Raw genomic sequence first — 26,168 nt, 5'->3', positions numbered from 1 at the left:
ATTTACTCACTAAAATTGTTTCTGGACACCTGTGACATTAATATTTCTGAACACGGACTCTGGTTTGTTTGGCCTTGGCAGGTCAATCAGACCAGTAGATCAGACCAGTGAGACCAGTCTGGTGTTTGTTCACCAGATAAGTTGACTCCGATCACCGTATTTTTTCATATTCTGGTCAGGTGATCAGAGCTGCCGGATCCACACGTTTGCTACTTCTGAGACAAAATCCAGACAGAGATCATCTTCATAGATCCTGGATCATAATCTAATGAATCCCCCCCCCCCCCAAAAAAAAGCTCTAAATATACAATTGCAACTGATGAAAGTTTTGCCAGCTCATTAACTTTTATTATTTGGAATTCTAAACTCAGCACAAACATTTTTTATAAATACGATAGACAAAGAATGAATTAGCTGGCGCCACTGTTGTGATCTGCTAATTCCATGAGGATGTGGTTCGGTCCTGATTTATTAACCTCCTCCCTCAATGCCCAAAGGTTTTTATCTTGTGGCCACAAATCCATTCAATTCAAGGAGCAAGTTATATGTGGCGGGAAGAAGACAGAGATATCAGGTCGCCTCAAAATTACTAAACTGAGGGAACAATTTACACACTGCGGCCTCAAAATGACTGAAGTGAGGGAACAAGTTATATCGTGTCTCTTATGTCCGCCTCAGGGCACCGTGCAGACTTTCCCTCCGGAGCCGTTAAACACAAAACACAGACGGCCTCCACATGTCTTACCGTGTACGTCTAACCGACGGAGTGTCCCTTTAACATCAGGTTGAAGAGTCCCGGGTGTTGGGTGCAGTGAGCCGGATTCCACCACTAGAGTTCACCCGGTGCTACAGCGGCTCCCCTCGACTCTGTTTACCTCCCAGCCCAGCGCTACTGTACTGTGGCCGGCTGGACACAAACCACCATCGCAGCCTCTTCTAGCCCGGATATTATTAATGTAAACTGCCTTGCCTTCAACCCGCCGTGGATTTTCTGCAGCGCTGTGTGTTAGCGACACTGTAGCAGAGGTGAGTTTGATGTGTTTTCTGATTAAAAAAATATGGCTCAATGACAACACTGCGGCTAGCTAGCCTCTGTTAGCGGCGCTAGCACCGTTAGCTTAGCCGCAGTAGCCGTTCCTATCCCGTGATGGAGGATTGTGAACATGGCGCCTTCCAAAACAAACGAGTAGCGAACTAGTTAGCGACTACCCTTTGGTGACAACTGATAAAGCATCGTGTTTATTTGAAAACTACGAGATAAACGCTGTATCAATTAATCCCCTCAGCTAACAGGTTGGCTACGCTCTCCAGCTAGCCAGCCAGCTAAGGTTAGCAACTATCTATTAGCATCGTTAAAAACTAGCGTTACTCTCGTTAGCAGTCAGCCATTTACGCTACGTGCTTATTTCGCTTTGTGTGCAAGAATACGGGAAAAAGACATTATTAACGAGCTCGTTTGAGAATATCTGATCAAGTTGAATCGTTTCCTTGTCAGGCTTTGGTCTGAACGCGCGACATGCAGCTCCTGAAATCCCAGCTCCCGTGGCCTTTCACGGTTGCCTCTTGGCAAAATGTACGACCCGAGCCGTGCTTGTTGTGTACAAATACACTGATTAAATTAGCGTTTAACTGTTGCGTGAAAAGTAACATATTATGCTGCAAGTGTCTTGGGTGCAGAAAACCTCGTTCGATCACATCGGTGTCAACGTGGTAGCTGGTAGCAAGCTAACTCTGTCGTGTCAAACATTCTGACAGCGCTGCATCCTCCACCTCATGCCCACCAGAGTTTATGCAATTGAAATTATAAGTATTGGTGGATAATTATCGATTCGCGGTAGGGTTAGAAGGAGCTGTCAGCGCACCACCGAGTGATCAACAGCCTCTTTGTTTACCCGGGGATCCGCTCTCAACCTGTGTTAGCTGTCTACTAATTAGCCTCCTAATTAGTGTCGCACTCTTGGCTTAATTGATGGGGGGGGGGGGGGGTAGAACTAGTCCTCCCATCGTGGAGTGTGGGCTCTCTGCTGTGTGTGAGTGGAGGAGAGGGAGTCTGAGTGGCCCTGCTGGAGCTTCATGGCACAGGTGGTCCTTGTCACACCTACTGCACACTGGAACTCCCAGTACTACGCGCCCCCCCCCCCCCCCCCCCATCCATAAGTCGTGATGATTTGAAGTGTGCGGATGATGTCATGTGTGGGTTAGTTTCCAGTGTAGCGGTGGGAATGGAGAACTAGAACCACTGACTCAGTTCATGTCTGTGGAGCTGCTTCCTCAACCACAGCGTGTTTATCTGACAGTTGCTGTTCAGCGGCCGGGGTTCCCTTGTTGCAAAGTTAATGAGATCTTGATGAACTAAACCTGTAAGCCTCATCAACTGTCATCCAAAATCACATGGAACATTGGTGGATGATCACTTCCCGTTGGACTACAAAAACACCTCATCCCTGACATGCTACCTTCCATGCTAATCCCTGTGGCAGTCAATGACAGAGTTTCTCCACTGTGACTAGAATCGGATGATATAGGTATACAACAAGTTCACCCTACAGATGGGAATCGATCGTCTTTACTACTTATTGTAACTCACCTGCTCTGATGGCCGAATTCTTTGAAATGTAAATCTCATGAAGTTCCCACAGCCTTCTCTCTCTTTTTAGATGTAAGTATCCTACCCTGCCAATAATACCAAAACTGATTTTTGAACAGTTGTTTTCTCAGTGGCTGGAATTGATAAGAGTTTGGAAACTATCCTATATTTGTGAATTACAATTATTGGGTTTTTTTTTTTTCTCTCTCCAATTCGTGTCTTTTCCCAACAATTTTAAACTGAAACACTTTGATCAGTGGTTGGGGAAAGTTTTGGTACGTTGAGAGGAAAACAGATGGCTACAATACGCTCTTTATATTTGTAACCTTCATATCAAACGCATCTTTTTGATTCTTGTTTGTTTTAGCTCTGGCACAGATCTTGTCTGTTGCAGACTGAAACAGCAGATGTGCTCAAGGGGGTGATTTCAGAATATCACACTGAATAGCTCAATTGCAGAAACCGCAACTGGGCTTACAACCAAAATATGAACCGTTAAATTTCAAAATGTCCTGCTTTTCTAGACTTTGTATTGATTGTGTGTGTGCGTTGTTGTTGTTGTTGTTTTTGAATTGTACAATTTTGGGTGAGCTGCTTCTTTGCTGTCGACATCAAATGTGGGATGTTTTGTGAAACCCTGTCCTTCAACCAAACCTGAGAAAATGAACATCCTTTCTCCGCATCTGTCACAGCCTCGCCTCCCTCAAAGTTCTCTAAAGCCGAGCATCTTCCCTCGTATGGAAAAGGCTCTAAACATTCTTCTGCTTAGCTGTTGGCTGCGATTTATGAAAGCGACATCTTAAGTTTCACGGATGGCTGAGAAGACGACCACATAAAATTGGATTTGCATTTCTCAGGATATTCAGGGAAGGCCAGGCCTGTGCACCAGTGCACAGAGGCAAACCAGTATTATTCAGAGCCTTTGAAGGTCTCCAAGAGTTTTCCTTGTCAGATTTCCACATTATCTGCTTCGTCCACATTTCAAGGAGGGAAGTGGTCCAACGTATTCTAAATATCCAAGTCGTGTAATAAATCTGTCTCCATTGAAATGAAAAACAAAGCGTATCACTGATGCCAAAGATTGGTGAAACACAGAAGTGGCGCAACATTGCTGTCACAGCAGAACGCGTCCATGAAAATACGCTGAAGCTGTTCCACTGACCCAGTCCAGGTTCTTTATGGCCAGTGTGTTTGCTCTCTCCTCTCCGTGGCCACACCACCCTGCTGGCTGAAATGACACTCCCCTCTGCTTTAGAGAGGAAAACAGTTCAGTGTTTAAAGATTATAAAAATAATCACCTCCAAAGGCACTGAGAAGAGCAGCGGAGCGTTTTAGCTTCCTCTTGAAAACCAAACAGTTTTAGATCGAGCCTGACAGAGATTCACGTTGTTATAAACATCATTTGAAATATAAATGCTGAAGGTAATTTACAATTATTAAATTCCCAGTTTATAATTGTATTTTTAATCTATAAACATCCAGCCTTCATTACATAACTTTGTCATACATTTGAAGGATCATTGCAAAATACCATCAGCAGCTGACTGAGTTTTTAGATGTATTTACTCCCTAACCTTGGGGCCAGCAACAGCTCCAAAAACCCATTATCAGTCAAACTGTAGTTATTACAATATGTGAAGGGCTGTTTGTGTCCCGAGCTTGATAACAAGGTTGGAGGAGTCATTGCAGAAAATAATCTAATATGTATTTTGGCTGATATATCAGAATTTTTTTGTTTCAGCTGAGCCCTGAAGATAGAGTACATGATCTTGTAGTTAAAAAGATATTCCAGCATCCATGTTATGGGGCTTCCTGTTATATTTTTTTTACTCCACAAACAAACTTTTCCTGAGTATCTCCTGAAAATATTCCCAGAAAACTCCTCACTGGGGTACATTTGAACGCAACAAGGCAAAGCTGGATTAGCACATAACAAAGCGATGCTCTGCCCTGCACTGCATGGTGTATTTTAACATCACAATACACACTGCTGTTGCTTACTTGTACTTTTATTAATAACTTCTGCTGATGCTGTTTGTACGAACTATTTTGGGAAGTTCTTGTATTTGTGGTCTCTTTTCTTTCACATGACAAACGTTGAAGCATCTGTTGATTGTCATGTTTTTGTTGTGTTTCCTACAGTTGTGATGAATAAGGAAATCATGTCACGTGTGGTGAAGAAGAGGCAGGCGGACCCCAAGGTGGTCCAGTATGTGTGGGCCGCCATTGAAGTAATCCGCAACCAGAAACAAATAGCAAACATGGACAGGATCTCCAAGTAAGTCCACCGCAGCCTGGACAGATGTTTTAATGGCGTTTTAATGCTCGCATTTAAGTCCTAAGACTAAATGTTCTCGCCAGAGTGCTGAAGGATATTTTAAAGGGCCGGTTCACCGTAATTCCTTCGCAAAGTTGTCTCATAGTCAAAAAGAAGATCGGATTCGATCAACTTTATTTAGGGCTGTCCCTAAGCATCTTTTAGGCGAGAGTGTCATTTTCTCGAGATGAATCCAGCGATGTTGCCGGTTGAATGCGAAGCTGTATTTGTCGTGGGGTTGCTGGCGAGTAGCGAGGCACGCAAGGCGAACTGTCCCCGCTCACAGGATGTCATATCTCCTACAATATCTCATGTTTAATCACCACTGGGATACTTGAGCCAGCAAAGCTCGGCACCGTTCGTCCACGTGAGGATATTCTCAGGGTCAGACCATCATCAACTACCGAACGGTTGCAGACAGCCGATGAGCTAGCATGGCGAGTAGCCAGGCACGCTAGCTGTGGTCAGCGCTCAAAGTCCCCCATTGACAACAACTGCCAAATCATTCCATAGTTCACCTCCAGTGAATCGTGGAACTACGGTAGTGAACAGCCACATCCCAGGCAAGTCTGAAAATTGCGAGCGAGGTACAAACTTTCCGACACTTGAGACATTTGTTGTTCTTTTGAATCAAGTGACTGCAGGTGAGTCAGGAGGTGGTTTCTCCCTGGTTGTAGTCCTGAGGAGGGTGATGGCTGCAAGGCTGTATTGGCAGACCTCACTTGTCATTAGGATGTTTCTCTGTACTGTTATTGTACAGCATCAGGTGACGGGGAGGGTGAGGAGGGTTTGGCGTGTGGGAAGGGTCTGAGTACTTAGTTTACCCCCATGCACATTTGGGCCAGAAAACCTGATTGTGTTTTCAGCCTTCATTGCCTTTGCTTTTTTCCTCTCTTGGCTTGTTTACATCTCTGTGATCCAGGTATGTCGGCTCTCTATGTCCAAGGTCTCAGCTGCGTAGAGGCAGTGTGGCGACGGCCTGAGGCCAGAAAATAGCTCCACACACCAGCATGCTGTTACTTGAACCTAGAGAGAAAATATGCTGTGTAGCTGGAGTTATTTCCCAGGATGTGCAGCGCTGTAGCTGACTTCTCACTGACCGTCCCTTTGTTTGTTTGTTTCCCATTCACCAGTTTTAGTTTAGGTTCTCTCTCTCAACTCATTTGGTAAACAAACATTTGGCTGGTGAGCTAGAAGGCTAACTTTTGGACTGCGGTGTGGCACACGAACCCTCTCCAGTCTGAGTTTTTGAGTCCGTCCTCAGTGTGCTGCAGATGAAATGCTGAGCCATCAATGCTGAACTTGTGTGTCTTGTAGCTTATGAACCTCGGTCTTCATTCACATAAACAAGGTCAAAAACTCCCTGTTTAAAAATGTGACTCGATCATTATGATGGGTGCTGATTAATTTTCTATAGATTGATTAATCATCTAATTGCTCAAACTGAGTTGACGGTCAGTTGGCACTAGTGGTGCCGTCGAGGCTTGTCTGGTGGGTTGAGCCATGTTTACACTCAAGGCCATTCCAGACGATGATCAATACTTCGATTTACAGCTGCTGGAGTTCTGACATTTTCCGACCCCTATTCACTCATTGCTATTCTTACCATGAAGTCAGCCGCCTTATATTGCATCGCCGTCTGTAGAAATGTTAGATTTATAATCCTCCCCAGCTCGGTTTCATGATGGTGAAACCAGCCTGATTTTATCCATGGAGCAGATCTCACGCTGTTCAAACTATGCAAATGGATGACAAATCAGTGAGAGATCATCCGCAGCAGACCTCGCCGATCACTCACTCCTTTCAGTCGGCGGATGGAACAGAGACTAAATGGAACACTTAGCACATTTCATACGGCAAGTTGGCAAGCACCTTGGGAGCTGGCTGCTCGCCAAATGAATACTGGCGATGAGCGGCTGTTGTCATGGCAACGTGAAGCAGTGGCATGCAACGGATAGTCCCAGCTACCTCTACACCCCCACCCTATCCAGTCCCGCTGCAGCTTAATTTCACCAAACGGGCCTTGTGGTGAAGAGGTGGGCGACTATAGGTTTGTGGAAACGGTGGAGACTGAAGTCAGTGAGGCAGAGGGCAGCAGTGACCCCCCCTGCTGCCAAAACAGAAACCAGGAATCACAATCTCGCTAACGTGGTTCATGTTTAAGCCAGGATTGTGCAGCGCTCGTTCAAAGATGAAACATCAAGTCGATTGAATCGCAAAAATAAGGGTAGTGATTAATGATAGCAGTCGTTGCTAATTAACATCATGTGGTACCAGATGATGTTGAAGTTGGCTGCTGTTGCTCAGTCTGCTCTCCCACCCACACAGGTACCTGAGCCGTGTGTTTGGCATGCACCCCAAGGAGACGGCCAGACAGCTGAGCCTGGCGGTGAAGGACGGCCTGGTGGTGGAGACCCGGACTGTTGGCTGCAAGGGCTCGAAGGCCGGCATTGAGCAGGAAGGATACTGGCTACCTGGGGATGAGATGGTGAGTCCACTTATTCATCAGAATCTTAATTAGATTTTAAAATACTTTACTTTAACGAGGCACTCTGGAAATCAGGCGCTGGCAGTAGGAAATGCTGTCCATGTGTTCGCTTTTCCAGCACCGGCGTAAATCCCAGCGTGAGTGTTATTTCTCAGTAATTCTTCCTACTTGAACCACCAATGTCACACATCGTGTCTGTTTTTCTCGACTAGCAGGATTTTATTTTCCGATTGTTGTTTCGCGTAGCAAGTGGACGTCTGGATGCAGTGTGACATTTCATTAAAATACCTAAAGTAGTTGTAGGGTTGAATGCGTCACTGTAGTTGATGCTTTGCACCAAAAAATCATACTGCGATTATTCTGTATGATATTGTTGCATAATAATTCAAAGATCATGAGTCTGCTTGCTTGCTTATAAGAAAATACACGACTCATAAAGTACTCATACTTTTGAAAGCTGTGTTTCTGAACTCAAGCAGAACAACTTAAATGAGCATAAAAGAATAAACATTTTTGCAGTTCTGCTTTCAAAGTAATGTTTCCTTGTGTTTTTTTTTTGTGTGGTTAAGTTATTGGTTGGCTGACAACACAATAGTGTTTAATGACGTAGCAATAATTCCTATTTCATCTCAAGATGAAAGAAAATGCAACATTTTTTTTTAAAGTAATACCCCCCCCCCCAAAAAAGGTATTTTCTCAAATAGGTGTCAAAGTCACAAAGGTGTTTGTTTCCCTCCTGCATTACATCTGCCTGAACGCATGAATGCAGAAAGAGCCAGCCTTGTACATTTAGCTTGACGCTAAATATGTCAGTTTACAAAATGTCTGTTTTCAAACTCTTGTCAACCGCTATAATCCAGGTCTTTAACTGGCTGTAGGCTCAGTAATCCTTTGGTTTTAAGGAACCATCTAGAACACATCCCAAACTTTTAAAGTTTTTCCAAACAACATTTTTGTTGTTGTTGTTGTGGTTTTCTTTTAGATTGCATGCATGAAGTGCAAACCCGGCTCTCTGTGTTATTTGTTCTTAATCATTTAAAGTGACGTGTGAGTCCCGTCACAGATGCAGAGCAGCTCTGGTCGTGCTGGATTCTTTTTTTCCATAGTGGATAATTAATTTACCATCAAATGTTACGTTCTACTTTGAAATATTTGTTGACAGCCCCATTACAGAACGTATCGATAATATTTCTTCTCTATTTCTAGTTTGTCCTTTGCCAGCTGTGAGAAACTGCTTTTACGTTTCAATGGCTCGGTAGCTGTGAGTGTCATTTCACAGCTTACCACAAATACCTGGAGACGTCTTTTAAAGCTCCGAGCACTTAATGGATTAACATGCGAGTGGCATTAACATTTATTTGATGCTGCTTTTATCCCAGTTCTTCCTGCACCGGGGCACCGTCACGCCGACAGTGTTGGTGCCACACTTAAACCTTTAGATTATAAAATGGTCATTGTGTGCAGAGAAAGAAGTACTGCAATAATGCTGGCGGTGGCTGACGTATCAGAAATGTAAAGAAGAAGCTGCTTTTTGTTTGATGGTGAACTGCAGAGAGCCTTTTGAATTTGACATATTCGCACACAATATACATCGATGCTAGTTGGATGTACATTTTCAACAACATTTTCGTGATGTGAGATGAGACCTCAACAGTGAAAAAGCATGTTTGATTGAAGAGTGTCTTAGTGCTGGGCGATGCAGTCGAAAAAGGTTTCACACTAGCGTTTCATAACAGCAATGGAATGTTCCCTCCTGGTACCCACTACATATACTTATGATACTTTTTTTTCCCCCCAATTTTGATTATAATCTAGTTTAAGAAATGGGAAATTTTATTACACATTCTAAATCTTTGGCTCACACACTCAAAACCGTTTCAGTTTATGAATTTATAAGCCGATATAAATCTGAACCGGTGATTTTCCTGCCTCCACAACACCAGACCTAAAATATGGGCTCCAGCCAATAATTATTTACATCACCGATTAAATCTGCTGAATATTTTCATGATCAATCAGTCGCTCGTTTTCGGCCATAAATGTCAAGAAAATAATGGGAAATATGAAATTGGCTGATAAAAGAAGCTATTGATCAGTTATCAAGACTGTTGGTGATTAATCCATAAGTTGTTGCAGCTCTTGTAGAAGAACAAAAACACAAGATCGTCTCGCCAATGAACCACTCTGATGCTGGAAGCCTGAATGCAATGGTTAGCAGCCCTAAGCTAACGTTAGCCTATGAAGGAACTACACCAGGGTCACATGACTTCCAGGTCACCAGCACTAAGCCTCAGGCTTCTTGTGTTCCCCCTGATGACCTTTGATGAACTCCACCACCTCTGTAGGCTCCTTCAGACTCGTGTTCGTGACCCAGGTTTTTAAGACTCTCCACCACGTCAACATCCACCAGTCTGGTGTGCAAGTACCTTCTGCTCGTGTTAACCTCTGATCTTACTTTACCACTTTACTGATGAGGTGTCGATCGCTGATGTAGATCATTTTCACTGTATCGCCCAGGTCTAAGAAATATTAACATGATGGGGGGGGGGGACGACTGTGTGTCTCTCAGGACACAACACTGTTGTCCAGCGGAGCTCACGTCATTTTAGCAGCAGGACTTTTAAACACTACTCTTTGAATCACTTGCAATCACAGGAGCCGAAAGCCGAGGGAAGCAAGGTAAGGGCTGCATTGTTCTTCTCAAATTCCGGGTTTGTTCTTCATTTGATCCCTTCCCTCTCAACTAACATCATTCTGTGAGAAATCCGTTCTGCCACATCAGTGCAGTCAGGGATTTGAGTGAATCTTTTTAAGCAGGTTGCAGGAAATCTACGTACCTTCTGGTTAGTGCAAACATAGTAGGCTGTATAAAAGGAGCATGTAAAGCCTCCTGTGCTGGTGGCGTGAATTTCCGTCCTCTTGCACCATATGGTGATTGAGTCTCCTGACCTTAAACCATCACTAAAGATAAAGCTACAAACACCAGGTCTCTTTTTGAGAATCGCCCAACATGCTTGCCTACAGTTTTAATCACACTGCCAGATGTACTTGCTGTTACTCAGTCATGCTGTAAAAAGCTTCATGAAAGTCCATTGCAGCGCTGTATCTACGTGGCCAAATTTCTTGCGGAAGTGATCAGTGATGAAATATGTGCTCGCTACTTATCTCCAGATGTGCTGTTGCTTGACACAAAGAAAACATTGCAGCTCAGAGCTGGATTCATTTCTTGAAATTTAGACAACCACATTGTAATGATCAGGTGTAAAATTCATCAGCTTAATTGTGACACGTCTTCATGTGAGACAACAAGCAATGTTCGCATAGCCGCAGGTTGGTAGCAAGCATCTGTGAGTGTGTAGTACTTTAGTCTGGGTAGTTGTACCTCTTCTCAGAAGGGTGTGTTCTTAACTTGTGTCTGGCATGCTTATTTCCTTTCTTCTTGATTTTGAATTGATATGAATGGGTGGAGGGAGGGTGGGTGGTGGTTTGTGTGCACTGTAGTTTTCTCTCTGCCTGCTGCGAGTAGTACCAACTGGTTCTCTCAGGTTATCAGTGACTCAGTGACCCTACTAAAGTTTGTGAGAAGCGTGTAAGGAGACCATGTAGGCCAGTTCTCCCTCCGCAGGTACCTGGATTCAATCCAGCTGGCATGTGCTGTGTCCTTGTGTTGACCTGGACAATATTTGCTCCTCCAGCAGATAGCCGTGCTATTTCTACACTGGTTAGAACATTTAAAGCGGCACACAGAAAGCCGTGGTGTTCTGAACACACTGCCTCAAGTTAGACTGGATTCAGTCCAGGTTTGATCTTTGAATCCGCTCATGAAAACGTAGCAGATGTAAACATGAAATCCATAAAGTGGAAAAACAGTTGGATGCTTTCTGTGTTTAATTTGAGATGTTGAAACTAACTTCAAATCTGCACCCTCGGATGCATGATGAACAATGACGTGTTGATGCACTTTGAATGAGAGCCACAGTTTGCATTCCTCTTTTATTTTATTTGCTAACCTTTTGACTGCCTTGCATTGTACATCGTACTCATTAACATCTGCTTTGTTAGGCTTTGAATAGATAATGCTCCAAATTGATTTGCTTAAATCACTTGTGAAACTGTCAGTACCACTGTTACATGCAGATTTCTTGCTGTGTTGTATAGCAGCAGTCAGCCAGCATCATTAATGAATGAACTTATATAATGAAACATAAACATCCAGGGATCTCAGTTTGGCCCCCCAACATCCCCAGAGAACCAAACTTCCCCCTCAAATTCAATAAAAGGCAGCATGATGTTGATGAATCTTAAGTGAATCTATGCTGCTATTCAACTTGATTCCAAATGAGGGCGCTGTCTACATCTAGGCCAGACTAAAGACCCACAGTTGATTCTTGACAGTCTCGGAGAGTTCGCGGCTGTTATGATGAGGCCTACATGTGAAGCTGGCTCAAAAGCAGGATTATTGACATGCTGAGACAGGCTACCTCTCAGTCCGTGTCCAAGTCTAGAGACAGTTTTTGAGCAGACATGCTAGTTACGCTACAAACTTGTTGTTGGGCTTCTAACTTAATCTTTTAAGACTCTTTTAATCTTTAAAAAAATAGATGAAATAAACCTGTTAAGAACTGAATCAAGGATGATAATTGTAATGAATATGTAGATAAAATCAAAGGTGTTTGCTTTCTAGTTTTGTTACGAACACATCAGAGTAGAAGTGGGAAAGAAGCAGGACCTTGAGTTAAAATCCTGGAGGTGTTTGGTCTGGGTCAGGCAGGTTCTCTCTGGCGTGCTGGTCCCAGCGTAACTGTGACAGTGCAGAGCTGTTAACCAGAGCCGGAAACTAGGGGAACGTCTGCTGAAGGCAGCCAAGCGTCTGGCTGCCTCTGCTCCTCCATCAGCGTCCAAGTCCTTGCCTTTGTTGGCAGATCTTACTGAAGCTCATTTCTCCCTCCAGAATCCTCAGAGGGTCTCTTGCATGTTTAGAGAACAGATTTTCCAGCTTCACATTCTCCTCCCTTTTGATTTGTCTTGTGATTCTGATGTTGAAAACTCAGGTTTATGAGCATCTGCCTTTTTGAAAACACTCTTGGTTTATGCCACTATATTTAGTCTCGGGTCCAGCTGGTCCCCAACCATCATGCTTCCCCAGTACTACCCGTTTCCAAGACTCCATCAAAATGTCATTTTCAGGGAATTCGTCAAAAAGTGCAGATTTAAGTGTGTTTTCATCCACTGCTGGTCCGTGAATATTAGGTGGTGCTCCTCCTCCCGTCTACTGCTGCTGAAGAGTAGAGCGCAGCGAGTTTCTGTTGCATTTATTCAGCTTTATCTTTTAACAATACACCAAGTTTTCCACCTCCCAGATCTTAAAGTTTATTTTTGAGACATTTATTAGTAAAATTATTTGAATTTTTAATGTTTCCACTCAGGTTTTTTGGATGTGCAAATGATAAATGTGCATCACCAGTCCCCTGGTGTTACTGAGGCTCTGGTCCGTCTACACTGAGTCTGTGTCCTGGACTCAGAGCTCCAGCCTTTTGAAGTCAGCCACTTGTCTTTCATCAGACAGGCCAACAATAGCGAAGTGCCTCTGTGACACGCAACAGAACAAGAGGACGGCCTCCGTGTTTGTGTGAGGGAAGAGAGCATTACGTTCTAGCAAGCTGAAGTCCTCCCTGCTCACCTGGGTTGACTTGTGCTGGTATCATTCACATGAACAGGATGTGATGGGGAGGAGTTTAGCTCCCCCAGTCGCAGCTCTCCATCTGTGGAGAAGTGACCTGAGCTACAGTTAAAGGTGCCTCCGTGGTGGCTTTACATTTGATATAATAAAATAACTGTACTTTACACTCAAGTTGTTTTTTTTTTCTCAAAAAGCTGGTGCTCAAAGAATAATGAAGAACAACTTCAGAGTTTGCAATTTCAATACAAACATCCAGAGCTGCATTGGATTCGTTAACCGAACGCCATCTTTAAGTCATGTGGCCGACCGGCTGACCACCACCATTGTCTTCTCATCACCAGACAGCAGCAACATGTCCAGTACTACTTGGTACTTTTGGAACATAACCCCTTGTTCCTCCCCACTCTTCTTCTTGTTCTCCTGGCAGTATTACGTAGCACTCCAAACCAGCTGGTGGAAACACACCTAATGCACATTTATCTTGTGACAATTCCACAATTTGCTTGACAGTTAAAAGGGAACACAATGAGTCAGTTCCATTGTGTTTGATCAAACCTGACTCTTCTGTAGAATCATCACAAACCTGTCGAGGGTGAATGAAGGTTTGTTTTCCTCCCCTGCTGTAGCTCGGCGGGTTGGAGGGGGGGGTCATCCAAATGTGTCCTCTGCTGTGTCTTTCCTGCAGGAATGGGAGACGGAGAGCCATGACTGGTACTGCTTCGAGTGTCACCTACCGGGCGACGTCCTCACCTGCGACAATTGCTTCCGGGTTTACCACCTCAAATGTTTGCCGGAGGAGTGCAAACCCCGAGACGGAGGATCCCACTGGCAGTGCGTCATCTGCAGGGTAGGAGGTCAAACCTTTGAGTGGATGTGAATGAGAATAGATGAGGAAATGAGTTGGCATGGGTGGACGTTTGGTTCCCCCGTCTCCAGTCCAAGTGTTTGGTCAGAATGTCTGTGGGTTTTGCTCTACTCAACAAAATACCAAACTTTTGGATTTAAAGGTTTGATATTTGACTGAAAATTATGGGTGACTAACAAGAGTCTGAAGGAGCCAACAGAGGTTGTGGGGGTTGTTCAAGGTCACCAGGAGAACAAAAGAAGCCTGAAGCTTCGTGGTGGTGAACTTGAAGTCTTGTGACCCTGGTGTAGTCCCTTCATAGGCTAACTTTAGCTTAGCACTGCTAACCATTGCATTCAGGCTACATTCATGCCTGACATGCTAACTTCCTGTTGGACTACAAACACACCTTGTGCCTGTGTCTGGGGGAGTTCTGCTGATCATAATGTTTTCTTTTTCTTCCTTCATTCGTCTGCAGGGCAGTAAAAAGAAGAACCTAAACAAACAGGAGATGTGTAAATACCTGCGCTTCATTGTCCAGCGGATGAAAGAGCGGGTGAGAACAGCTGAGCTGCTAATCTTACCAGAGAGAAGCTTTCATTGACCCTTGGCTCTGACCGGGGTCATGGTTTGATGGGTGATATAAATGGGTTTCTAAGTGTGAGTGAATCCAAACATCCTCTCTCATGCATCCCACTGTCAAATATGAACTATGGAACCGATAGAATGACTCCGTTAATGGTTTGCATAGATGTCTCTAATTAACTATAAATCTAAAATGTCAGACAAGAAGGATGCCCCTTCATTCTTCCTCCGTCTTTTCATCCATTATGTCTCCGTCTCCTTCCTCCCCATATCTCCCTCCCTCTCACGCCTCCTCTCTGCTTAACTGTTGTTGAATTACATCATTCCTCTCTTGTTCTCTGGTCCCTCCTTCATTCCTTTTCTCTCAGCCTCCTCTGCATCTCTCCTCCACCCCTCCTCCTCCTCCTATTCTCCCTCCAGACTGTTAATTCTTCATCCCTTCTCTACGTTACAGGCGGTGGACCTGAACAAGAAAGGCAAAGACACTAAACATCCCATGTACAGACGGCTGATCCACACTGCGCTAGATGTCGCCAACATCCAGGAGGTACCCGTCCTCCCTTCACATCAGTTATGAATTAATGAATCTACATTAACTGCATATATCGGCTTTGACCATGACAAGCATTTAAAATATTGGTAATGGTCTGGATACATGAATGGGCCAGCGGAGGGCTGGGCAGCTGATTTTACTGGGATCCATGTGAACAATTCATCTCATTAAAGTCAGGACGTGGCCTTCTGCTAAAGGCAGAATGTGCCTCACCATCGTGATTTCAGTTCTTGGTCCTCAATTAGAACGTGAACAACATTTAAACAGTTAGAAGCTCTCACTGCTAATTAGGGTTAATGTGCTAATACTCTTCCTTGTAATACTTTGACCATATTTTTCCAGTTGAGCACTTTCAGAGAACACGTAGGACAGCGTACAGACGTGTAAATCAGGATTCATGAATTGTACAAGTTTGAAATAACCACGGTATTGACTAGGAGTCACGTGTCTCTGCACCAGGTCCGCTTTAGAAGCTGAAGCTTTCTTCTTCTTGTAAATGCCAGCAGGCTAAACACAGCTACAGGCTTTTGCTGCCCTCCTCTGGCTGCTCGCAGCCCTCCACTTATACACAGGGGCCGTAACTTGCATTCACTTTGTCAAATGTAACCGTTATTTTGCTAAGCCTGCCAGCCCCGTGTGTCTTCTGCTATTTCGGCGTGATGATGTCATCTGTAGTCTTGTTCAACCTCATGTTAGCAGCCACAATTTTTAAGACACAAACGCTCCCAAGATTCATGAGTTTGGTATTTGGCTATGGAAGTTACGCTGTAGAACAAACTACTCAGGCATTTAATTAAAAAGCTGACCTTGAGATGAGGGAACCAGATGCTCCGATGCTCATTTATGTCTGACTGTAGGACTCATTCCTGAGATGAAGAACTAGGAACTGCTTATTAGTGGTCAGTTTATGTGCGTTCCAGTACAGCGATATTTACGAGGAACGGTAGAAGTTCTTAACCATCTTATTCAGGACAATTTGGTTGGTTCTCCCTTCCTGAGACACTTGTATTAATGAATGTCCTCACAAAGATGGCAGAACAAACAGAGTGAGATGAGTTCAGGGTGACTAGTGATGCATCAGCCTCAGCCAGACATCTGGAGCTCTGCCCAGACGTGCGCGCGCGTGTGTGTGTGTGTGTGTGTGTGTGTGTGAGTGAGTCAGTGAGTGAGAGCACGCTGCCCCCTGCTGGACCTCCTGCTTGTGTCTCAACATGCTGGAGGTTCCAGCAGGGGGCAGCGTGCTCACACACGCACACAAGAACAGACAAAAAGGATTCCCCTGGCCTGCCATTGTGTGGATCAACGTTCTCTCTTTCTCTCTCTCTCTCTCTCTCTCTCTCTCTCTCTCTCAGAATCTGTCGGAAGGAAAGTACAAGAACTTTGAGGAGTTCAAAGCAGACGCTCAGCTGATTGTTCACAACACCGCCATTTTGTACGGAGGTGGGTTCTCCAGGTCTGATGTCCTTCACATCTGGCAGATTTGGTCTAATAGTTTCCTGGCTGATACTGGCTGACATCTACTGGTACCCATCAGGATGTAGAGATTTTTTTGTATCTCACTGCATTATAAAATGTCCTTGTCGCACATTGAATTCAATATTTCTTTACTGGTTTTGGTTTATTTTTGGCAAAATTTCAACAACTGATATAGAATTGAGTGATTTTGATGGAATATTGAAATTGAAAGTGCGCACATGATTTGTTTGTCATTCTCTCTGAGCCTCGTCTGTGTTGGTGTGTTGCAGTTCACAGCGACCAGGCAGAGATCGCGCGCTTGCTCTTCAGCGACACGTGTCACGAGGTACAAGAAATGCAGCTCATCCAGGAGGTTCTGATCAACAATCCGTTTTGTTTGATGTGGTCATAAGTTAATGTTCCTCCCTCCCTCTCTCTCTCTCTCTCTCTCTCTCTCTCTCCCCCCCCCACCCCCCCAGCTGAATGAGTTGTTGTTGTGCAAGAACTGTTTCTACTTGTCGAACGCCCGACCCGACAACTGGTTCTGTTACCCCTGTGTGAGTACCAGCAGAGCTGCTCCTTGCCTCAGCCAACAACCCAGTCTGTCAGTTACAGTATTAGAGTACTTCTAACACTATTATACTCTCACAAGGTACTTTTCGTGAGTACAGAGTAGAATCTGAGCAGTCGGCCGCTCTCTTGGTTCCACTCCTCTGGTCTAATGCGGATTCTCCCTGCAGAGCCCCAGTCATGACCTGGTGTGGGCCAAGATGAAAGGTTTTGGCTTCTGGCCTGCCAAAGTCCTCCAGAGAGAGGACAACCAGGTGGACGTCCGCTTCTTTGGCCACCAGCATCAGAGGTGAGCACACGTGACAACATGGATCCTCTCGGTCCGTGTGACCAAGTCAACACCTGCAGATTCTGTTCCACCACATCTGTGTGAAGTAATTATTCAGCAGTAACTGCAGTTTTTTAAGTAACAATTACAACTAGACAGCACACACCTAATTATGATGTCAGGGTCTGGATTCAGTCGGGTCCTGTCACTCTCCCAGAATTCACCCAAATCCATCCACGACTCTTTGAGTCATCCTGCTGACAGACGAGCCCCCGCCGGTGAGCACATGCCCTCCTCTGTGGGGAAAAAAGAAAGGAAGGCTTAGAAAAGTTTTTAATTTCCTTTTCTACACCAGAGGTAAATGTGCTCATTTCCTGTGGTGTTAAGGTACATAAACAGACGGCACCTTCGCCGCTACGTTACATTTGTCAGGAGTGCGTCATTTCATTTGCTGCTTCGGTTCCTTGTAAAATAATCTCATATTTTATTAAATGGTCTGAAACTAATTCAAGTTGTGGTGGCTGCTGTGGTCCCCAGAGCGTGGATCCCCTCAGACAACATCCAGGACATCAAGGTGAGCGTCCAGAAGCTGCAGGTGAAGCGCAGCAACGGCTGGAAGAAGGCCTGCGAGGAGCTGGAGGTCTACCAGCGCTTCCTGAGGGAGGGGCGCTTTTGGAAGATCAAGATGGAGGAAGGCAGCCACTCACACCAGAATCACCAACAGAACCAACGGCAACAGCAGCAGCAGCAGGAGGAGGAAGAGGAGGAGGAGGAGGAAGAGGAGGAGGATAAGCGCAGTGGAAGGACGGAGCGGCTGGAGCGCACTGAGGAAGCCGAGTCCAGCATCTCCTCCACCAGCAACGAGCAGGTCCGACAAGTAAGTTGTTGAACCTCCATCTTCCTCTGCTCCAAGACCCACCAGTTCATACTGGTACCAGACCAGCAACATGAGGACGATTCCATCTCCATTTACTCATCTGTCTCAGTGTGAAGGTCAACTGGAGTGTGTCAGTGGAAGACACGGAGTCTGTCTGAGATGCTGCATCAGTGTGGAAGGTTTCAGTGCTTCATTAGTCACACACACACACACACTCACACATACACACACTCTCATATAAAATCCTGATTGTACAAACACACCAATTTCATATTTTTCCTGTAAAATTTTCCCGTATAGTTGTTGTTTTTTTGCTTTTCGGTGATTTGCCACAGCACAGCGGTTAGCAGTTAGCTTTCCAAACTGATGTTTGAAGATGGATGTTACAGAGCCTCATTCTTTTAATGTTTGTCATGGATGTTATGTGGTTTAAACATGCAGTATAGTTTGAGATGAACAAGCTTCTCCTCCTCTGCGTCCTCACCCATGTGGTTGGCTGCTTGAGACAGTGAAAGCATCAACAGCAGCACTTTCCTGAAAATGTCTCAGATTTGCAGCCAGAAACACACTCAAAGCTCGCCGTGGTGGCGGTACATGCTCGCGCCGCCATGTTGGATGGAGGCCTTACACTTTTGGTTTGTGCAGAATCAGCTTCTCTGTCTTCTCCCTCAACAGTAATTAACATTTCCTCCCGCGTGCAGCTCCCTCAGACCTGGCAGTTCCTTCTCTCACTGTCGTCTCACAGTCGTCAAGTTTTTATTCTCTGACTGTACCCTGCAGTCCATGCTGGATGGAGAAAGTCTGCCAAAATGTCAGAGCCTGAAAAGGTGTTTGTTTCTCTCTCTCCGCAGCTCAAAGGCTGCCAGGAGCCCAAAGCGAAGAAGAGCTGGCGGACTCAACTGGTGGAGCCCAAAGAAGAAGCCAGTGTGAGTCGAGTTCTAATCATCTTGGGCGTAGATACTAACCTCAGCTGGGTTTGGGAACACGCTTGCAGCTGCTGCTCTCAGTCAACCTGGTGTTAATGCTGCTTTACCCCCAGTGGTGGGACCCGTTACACCAGCCGGTACCTGCTCACGCGTGTGTGGGTCAGTTGTACCAAAAACCATGAATGTTTGTTAAATATATGCAGATAAATGACGACATGGACTTCTCTTGTTCGTTGGTGAATATGTGATGGTGATGTTCTGCATCAGGACCCGGAGCCTGAGATGGAGGCGGTCAGCTCCAGCCAGGAGATCCCGGTGTCGTCTGCCCCCCAGCAGCCCGAGAAGTTGTCGGTGTCCACGCAGACCAAGAAGGCTAGCGGGGCGTCGCCGCGTACGCTGCACCGCGGCACCCAAACCAACACGGATGGCGCCTGCCAGAACATGTGCCACGAGAAGTACACCAAGGTCTTCAATGACGTGAAAGAGATGATGAACGCCGACAACAAGAGAGAGAAAGAACGAGCCGTACGAGAAGCTCTGGAGAAGGTGAGTCTGAACAGAGAGGAGAGTCCAGAACTGAAGACATCAGCTCTCCTCAGGTGACCTCACCTACAGTGTGTGTGTGTGTGTGTGTGTGTGTGCGCGCGCGCGCTCGCTTGTGCAGCTACGGGCGGAGATGGAGGAGGAGAAGCGTCAGGCGGTGAGCAAAGCCGTATCCGGAGCTCAAGCGGAGATGGAGAGGAAGTGTAAGCAGGTGAAGGAGAAGTGTAAAGAGGAGCTGGTGGAGGAGGTGAAGAAGATGGTGGCCCAGCACAAACAACTCATCTCACAGACAAAGAAGAAGCAGTGGGTGAGTCGCACAGGTGAACACGGGTCACACCAGTGTGCCGCCTTACCGCGCTGGTCACTGCACTGCTGGGGAGGGTTCACCAGCAGTTATGGAAATCATTTAAATTTGGCAGCATGTCCCAGTAATTGTGCCTTCAAAATAAAAGCCTCAATTATTATTCAGTCTGGTTTTGTCAGAGTTGTGTCACACATTTCTGCAGAGCCTCAGTAGCACGACTCAGTGGAGAAGACGGACGAGTTTTAATTCCCTCACCACTCACTCCGGAGTCCATCCAGTCATGGAAAACCTGGAAAAGTCCTGGAATGTCAAATGGCAATTTCTAGGCCTGCAAAAATAATTAAAGCCAGACATTTGTGTTCTATGACTCCTGATTACATCACCTGCATAGAGGAGGTCAACCGAGAAAGATCTCTTTGGTTAGTAATGATGTCATCAAATCCATGGAGTTCATCAATGGATTGGAAAGAGCAGAGTCAGAACTGCGACGGGAATGTTGAACTGATTTACTGTTTCACTTCTACGCACCAAATCTGCTCGTGAGTCGGGTCGCGTTTGACATGGGTTTGTGTTCACTTTTCATGTGTAAACAAACACTGCTCATGAATGTGAAGGTCAGGGGGGACCTGGATGACTCCTCCCACTGTGACCTCACTCAGGCCCAGGTCATGAGAGAAGGCAGTTTCAGGCGTGAGATTATAATCAGATTATCATCAAAATCAGGTGAAAGTATGTCAACGTGTGTGTGTGTGTGTGTGTGTGTGTGTGCGCAGTGTTACAACTGTGAGGAGGAGGCCATGTACCACTGCTGCTGGAACACCTCGTACTGCTCCATCAAGTGTCAGCAGGAACACTGGCACGCCGACCACAAACGAACCTGCCGCAGGAAGAGATGAACACGCCCCCACCCTCCCCTCTGAGCACGCCATTGGCCCCGCCCCTCCTGTCAGTCAGTGTCCCCACACACACACACACACACATACAAACACACACACACACACACCTCCCTCCTCTACTGGCCTTCCTGAACACTTCCTGTATCCGATGTTTTCTGTTTGTTTTCATCCTCTGTTTTGTTGCTATTATTTAATGTACTCATTCTGTTGATTTGACTTTTCTATATTTTTTTTCTCTGCATCGTGAACAGATCTCTTGAGAGCATGGCTCAAATGTGTTTTGTGTTTTCTTTTATTTTTCTTTACTGAAGTGCTAATTTTATGTCTGATTGTGTTATTTAAGTGTGTAGTATCAGATTAGCATTAACTGAATACATTTTATTAACTGTCCTGAATTTTTAAAAGAATCTTTTTCTTACTGTAAATGAAACAAATACACCTTAGATCCTACAAAAGTACTATCACTGCGCCAAACGAGCTCCGGCTTCTGAGAGAAAACTTATTTAAAAATGATAAATTGTGGACGAGACAAGCGCTCCGGGCGGCGGATAGCACCTTCACGCTGTTTCTACCTAAAACGTCCTCGCGCCACTTATTGGGAACAGGGTCACAGCGTCAGCCTTAAAGAAACGCTGACGAGAGAAATCTTCCTAGATCGTCTTACTAGAAGTCAAATTCATATTATTATTATTATTGTTATTATTAATATGCAAATTTGGGGATTTAATTCTATCATGCTTTATTTTTTGAAAACTTTGAAATTCAAGGAAATGTACAGCAATCTTTCCTGAGCTGGATCTTAGAGAGGTTCCATTTTTCCCACTTTTCTTGTGCACACTTAATTTTCCTAACAACTCAAATCCTTGAGATATTGCCAAAAACCTGTCGGAGCGCCCCCCCCCCCCCTGTTCTTTTAAAGTAATACTTCCTCCAAAAGTGTATTTTTCACTTTCAAGTACTCGCTACCACGTCTGCGACTCAGACGTTTCTTGTGACTCCAGGTTGCAGAAGGAGCCGCGTGTATTTAGGCCGGAGCTCACGGAGGCCGATGGTGAAATAATTTCTACACATCATCCGGCTGGATTAAGAGGACGCGGACTGTTCAAGGTGACCTTGAGAATTTGTGAACGGCCGTTCTTTTTTTGACAGTTTAGCTGCCGTCAGCCATCGGTCTCCATTAGCTTCAAGCTAGTATACGTGGCCGGCTCTTTCTGCACTCTGGAGTCCCACAAAAGAATTGAAGGAGGGAGAAGCATCTTGTTTGTGAGCACATGAAAGGTACTTCTCCTGTGAAGTATCGCTGAAAGCTACGAGACTCGTTACTTCCTCCACCGTGGTCGGTGGTCAGTACCTCTCTCTCTCTCTCGCCCACCTGTACCGCCAGAAAGGCAACATGCATGTAGATAGTTTGTTCCTCCATTTTGACGATGACTAACGCGACTCGGCGAGCATCAGTGACGGACGGACCAATATAAACATTATGCAAATGTGAACGCTCCAGTTAATCTTTGTATAGTTTCTTTGCGCTGCGTATCGATGGTGTATAAATATGGTGCTCGGAATCTTTTCAAAGGGGCAATAAAATTGCCAGGTTTTGATTTTCTTTGAGAAGTGTGACGCTTTTAAAAGTCCTCAGTTATGAAGATTGACTGAACGGAGGAAAGTACTTCAGTTATTGTGTATAAACGTGTTTTTTTAACGCATCTGTTCAAGCATGGAGCTTCAGTCTCGTCAGGGCTGGTTTTTATTTCATGATCTATCCAGCCGCTGTTCTCTGGTTAATAGATTTATTTTAGCGTCGGGAACTGTGGGAAACTCTAGTACTGCAGAACCTGAACCAGTCCAGAACCCAAAGATGTTCAGTTGATTTTGATGCAGACAGAACTGAATCACCCTTCATCGCGTATCCAAATGGTTACCAGTCAGGATTCGAGTCCCTCCTCATCGGTTTTTATCTGCACTCTGACTTGTTTTGTCTAAATCTTCTGTTCATGTGTGAATTCAAATCTAATCCTGCTTAGAATAAATACGGAATTGGGACAAAGCTACAATCCAGTTATCTTATTGTGAAATATGTGCAGGAAGTGTTACGTTTCATGACATTTGGTTGTGGTATTCTGGATTCTTCCAACATAGTGTGTCACAGAAACATAAAAACCATGTTCATCTACCACACTTTGGTTCCTTCTGATGAAATAAGTCCTTATTGAAGGTCACAAAGGTCATGTGAGTGGTTTGAGTCAAGCCACTAACTAGACTTGAAAGAACATTCCTGCTTTTAGTGAAAGTCTCTTACTGTCCAGCCTCCCCAGAGTAGGACAAGAGGATAGAGGCCCATGCTAGATAGCTTAGCACAATGACTGGTAGTGGGTGGGAAGTGTTAGCATCAGCTAGCTCAGGTCCAGGATGCTGGTGTGTCCAGCAGGAGTCCTCCTCTTCCTCATGATCGGCAGCAGCAGTCGCTCTTCTAGTCCTTAACAAACGTTTGGTTCTGTTGACCCAAGTTCCAGTGCAGCTTTGGAGGTGCTGCGTCAAATCACTGCGCCCAGTCAGGAAAGTAGTTCCAGCTACGTGTCTGATTCTACCATTCAATTATATAACGAGGGTTGTGATCAACAGTTGGTATGAAATAATCTAAAATGAGCAAAGACAGTTCTGGGGTGGGATTGAAGGCTTTTGAGGGAAGCATGCTAACACTTCCCACCCACTACCAGTCATTATGCTAAGCTAACTAGCGTGAGTCTTTTCCAAAAAAATTTGGTGTGTTCCTTTCAGAACCCTTCATTGTTTATGTTTGAAGTGATTTGGTGACCACAGAAAAACAGAGGATATTAATCAGAAATGTGAAGTTGAGAAGTATCTGCTATTACAGCATTTACGGTAACTCCTGCTTGAGCTTTGACAACACATGGAAGAAGTTTTTGTACAGTTCAGCTTCTTTTTGTGGCTCTCAGTAACATTTCTCAGCACACGTCTCTGCAGGCCTAAAGGTCAGACATCTCATCATAGTCATCTTCATCATTGCACTACATGTAAATAAACTGTCTGTCCATCCTCCTATTGTATGTACATTGTAAATGGATTCACACGATAAGCTGGTTTGTTTAGTGTTCACAGCGACCTGGATGACTGTTAGTTCTAGTTTTGTACAATGTACAACTGTTGTCATGACACGCGGAGCTTTGTGTCATTACGCCGGTTTGGTTTTTAACAGTGACGACCTGCACTGCACCTTCATGTATCCACATATTTCAATGTGTGTCGTTTTTAACCAGACAATAAATGCATGCTCTCCCAACCTGACGCTTGTTGATTTGACATCTCACACACACACTCACACACACGCTAGTCGTCCATATGATAGCTCTGTGTGAAGCTTTTCTTCCGTTGTTTCTCTCTTGGAGAAAAACTGCGGTATCATTTGGGTGTAGCTGACCTGTGTGTGTCCCGATCTTTGGTTCGTCACCTTCATGGAAAAAGAACAGCTCGCACCTTCTCGGAGTTACTGGAATGCCAATGATGCTACTTTGCTCTCTTTGTCGCTTGAGGTTTACTAGTGAGTACTGGACAAACTCGCTTCTGTACTCCAAAGTACTTCAAATAGTACTCAAACCAAGTCTGGAGTTTCCTCAACTTCTCTCCACCAAACAGATTAATCACAGCTCAACATTTTCTATGCTCCTGCCATTTGTTTTTGTTTTTTTTCATGCTTTAGCTATGAAGATGTATATAAATCTGTGCTAACATGGAGGAAATAAATGTGTCAACAAGTTTCTGTTTCCATGTTTTGTTTTAAATGAACTTTGATGAATTTTTGTGGAGAAAAGAACCCCAAACGTCCATCAGCGTCTGCGGGGAAAACACTTATGTTGAAGGAAGTGATTGAAAAACAAAAAAAAGTGAATTCACAAAAGTAAAAGTGAGCTAAACCCTAGAAACAGCAAAGTGTGGCGATAAAGAAGCGTCTGATTGGTCCAGTCTGTTGATGGCTGTAGTCACATGACGAGGAAGCTGTAGAAAAAAGAAACTACTGTATATTGCAGTATTTATCAAAAATATTAAAGGGTGTGGCAGGTTTTTGCTGTGTAGCAGCTTATGTGGTGTCCGGAGGTCACGTGACATGTAACAACAATAAAACCTACATCTTAAAGTGACAGTAACAGTCCTTCTTCCTCCCAACATGAGTTACAGTCAAGGACAACGTTTCTTCTTTTATTCTCAAAATTGTTGAAATATTTATTGAAAGACTTCCGTCAACTCAAATAAGACATTTTAATACCTTTAAAAAAGGGGACATACATTTCGCTGATAAAAGAAAAAGAAACAAACTGTGAGGAAAGTGCTTTTTTTCTTTCTTTAAAAAAAAAAAATCCTTAAAATGTTGAAATTAGAACATTCTCAGCCGAGAGGCAACAACCTTAAATTTCACAGACTGAGGGTTGTGTTCCTCCGACCTTTGACCTGTGCACAGTCCATTAGTGAGTTAAAGGGTCTCTGGTAGAATGCCTTCACAATCTACTTCCTGTTTCAGTCCCTCCGCCCGCCGTGACATCACTGTATGAGCCCTGATTGATCTCTCTGTGTAAAAATACGAGGGACTTTGATATTTACAATAGTAGCGAGTGTTCCTGGACGCTCGCGGTGAGACTGCTGGTCTGAGTGAACGAAGGAGATTCATTGAAGCTGGAAGATCAACGTGTTCACGATTGAGTTTTGTGTTGTTGCAGTTCCTCCTGGTGGCCACCAGAGGGCAGCAGACCCCCAGAATCTTTTTCTCTTCCAGGTAAAGAAAGATATTTCTTTGAAATTATCACGTGATCTTAATCAACAAACTCTTGATCGAAATGTGTCATTTATACCTTTAAATTACCACAATTTTTTTTCTTTTTTTAGGATTGTTGAATATTTGAGAGGTTTGCTGTTAAAAACCCATCGCACCAAAGTTCTGCTCGTGGTTTAAATCTCCTGATCCTCTCATTTCCCTGCTTTGGTGAAATTGTGGGAACAAGTTGTGACTCTAAGATGTATATTTTCTCCCCAATTAAACATCAAACTGAACACTTTTGTAATTTGAAGGTACAAACGAGTATTTCAGGAGCAGTACTGCAGTAACGGAAGTGACTTCATCAGGAATGAAGCTCCTCACAGCTTCACCGACGTCTCCTGGTCTCATCCAGCCGCCTCCAACTGGGTGCATCGTTATCCATCTTTTAAAATCATCTATAATCATATATTTCTATTTTCCATAATATGCTTGACGTGAGTCCGTGTCACT

General features: G+C 44.6%; 1 protein-coding gene across 3 annotated transcripts; it reads left to right on the top strand.

Moving 5' to 3' along the window:
• Positions 1-654: 654 nt before the first annotated feature.
• zmynd11 (zinc finger, MYND-type containing 11) lies at positions 655-24,677 on the top strand. 3 transcript variants are annotated; one of them, XM_086204463.1, is made up of 16 exons: positions 656-1,026; positions 4,730-4,865; positions 7,233-7,392; positions 10,048-10,071; positions 13,758-13,919; positions 14,395-14,472; positions 14,956-15,048; positions 16,407-16,494; positions 16,800-16,855; positions 16,989-17,066; positions 17,250-17,368; positions 17,885-18,224; positions 19,076-19,150; positions 19,418-19,696; positions 19,815-20,000; positions 20,771-24,677. In XM_086204463.1, the coding sequence occupies exons 2-16, from the start codon at positions 4,735-4,737 to the stop codon at positions 20,891-20,893; spliced, it is 1,992 nt and encodes a 663-aa protein (XP_086060589.1). In that variant the 5' UTR covers positions 656-1,026; positions 4,730-4,734; the 3' UTR covers positions 20,894-24,677. The 3 variants fall into 3 exon arrangements, with proteins under 3 accessions (XP_086060590.1, XP_086060589.1, XP_086060591.1); XM_086204464.1 differs by lacking the exon at positions 10,048-10,071 and having other exon boundaries at positions 655-1,026; XM_086204465.1 differs by lacking the exon at positions 4,730-4,865 and having other exon boundaries at positions 658-1,026.
• The last annotated feature ends 1,491 nt before the right edge of the window (positions 24,678-26,168 follow it).

Source organism: Aulostomus chinensis, chromosome 5 (assembly GCF_037954235.1).
Source record: "Aulostomus chinensis isolate RoL2024-O1b breed Wild chromosome 5, RoL_Achi_v1.0, whole genome shotgun sequence".
NCBI classification, from domain to species: domain Eukaryota; kingdom Metazoa; phylum Chordata; class Actinopteri; order Syngnathiformes; family Aulostomidae; genus Aulostomus; species Aulostomus chinensis.
Note: the sequence above shows the minus strand (reverse complement) of the source record. Positions and strands in the feature narration are given on the sequence as shown.

Excerpts from the sequence above, each read along its gene's own strand:
- zmynd11 (XM_086204463.1), top strand. The coding sequence starts at position 4,735 with ATGAATAAGGAAATCATGTCACGTGTGGTGAAGAAGAGGCAGGCGGAC. Across the intron at positions 19,151-19,417 it reads AGCCCAAAGAAGAAGCCAGT|GACCCGGAGCCTGAGATGGA; the intron begins GTGAGTCGAGTT and ends GTTCTGCATCAG. Across the intron at positions 19,697-19,814 it reads TACGAGAAGCTCTGGAGAAG|CTACGGGCGGAGATGGAGGA; the intron begins GTGAGTCTGAAC and ends TCGCTTGTGCAG.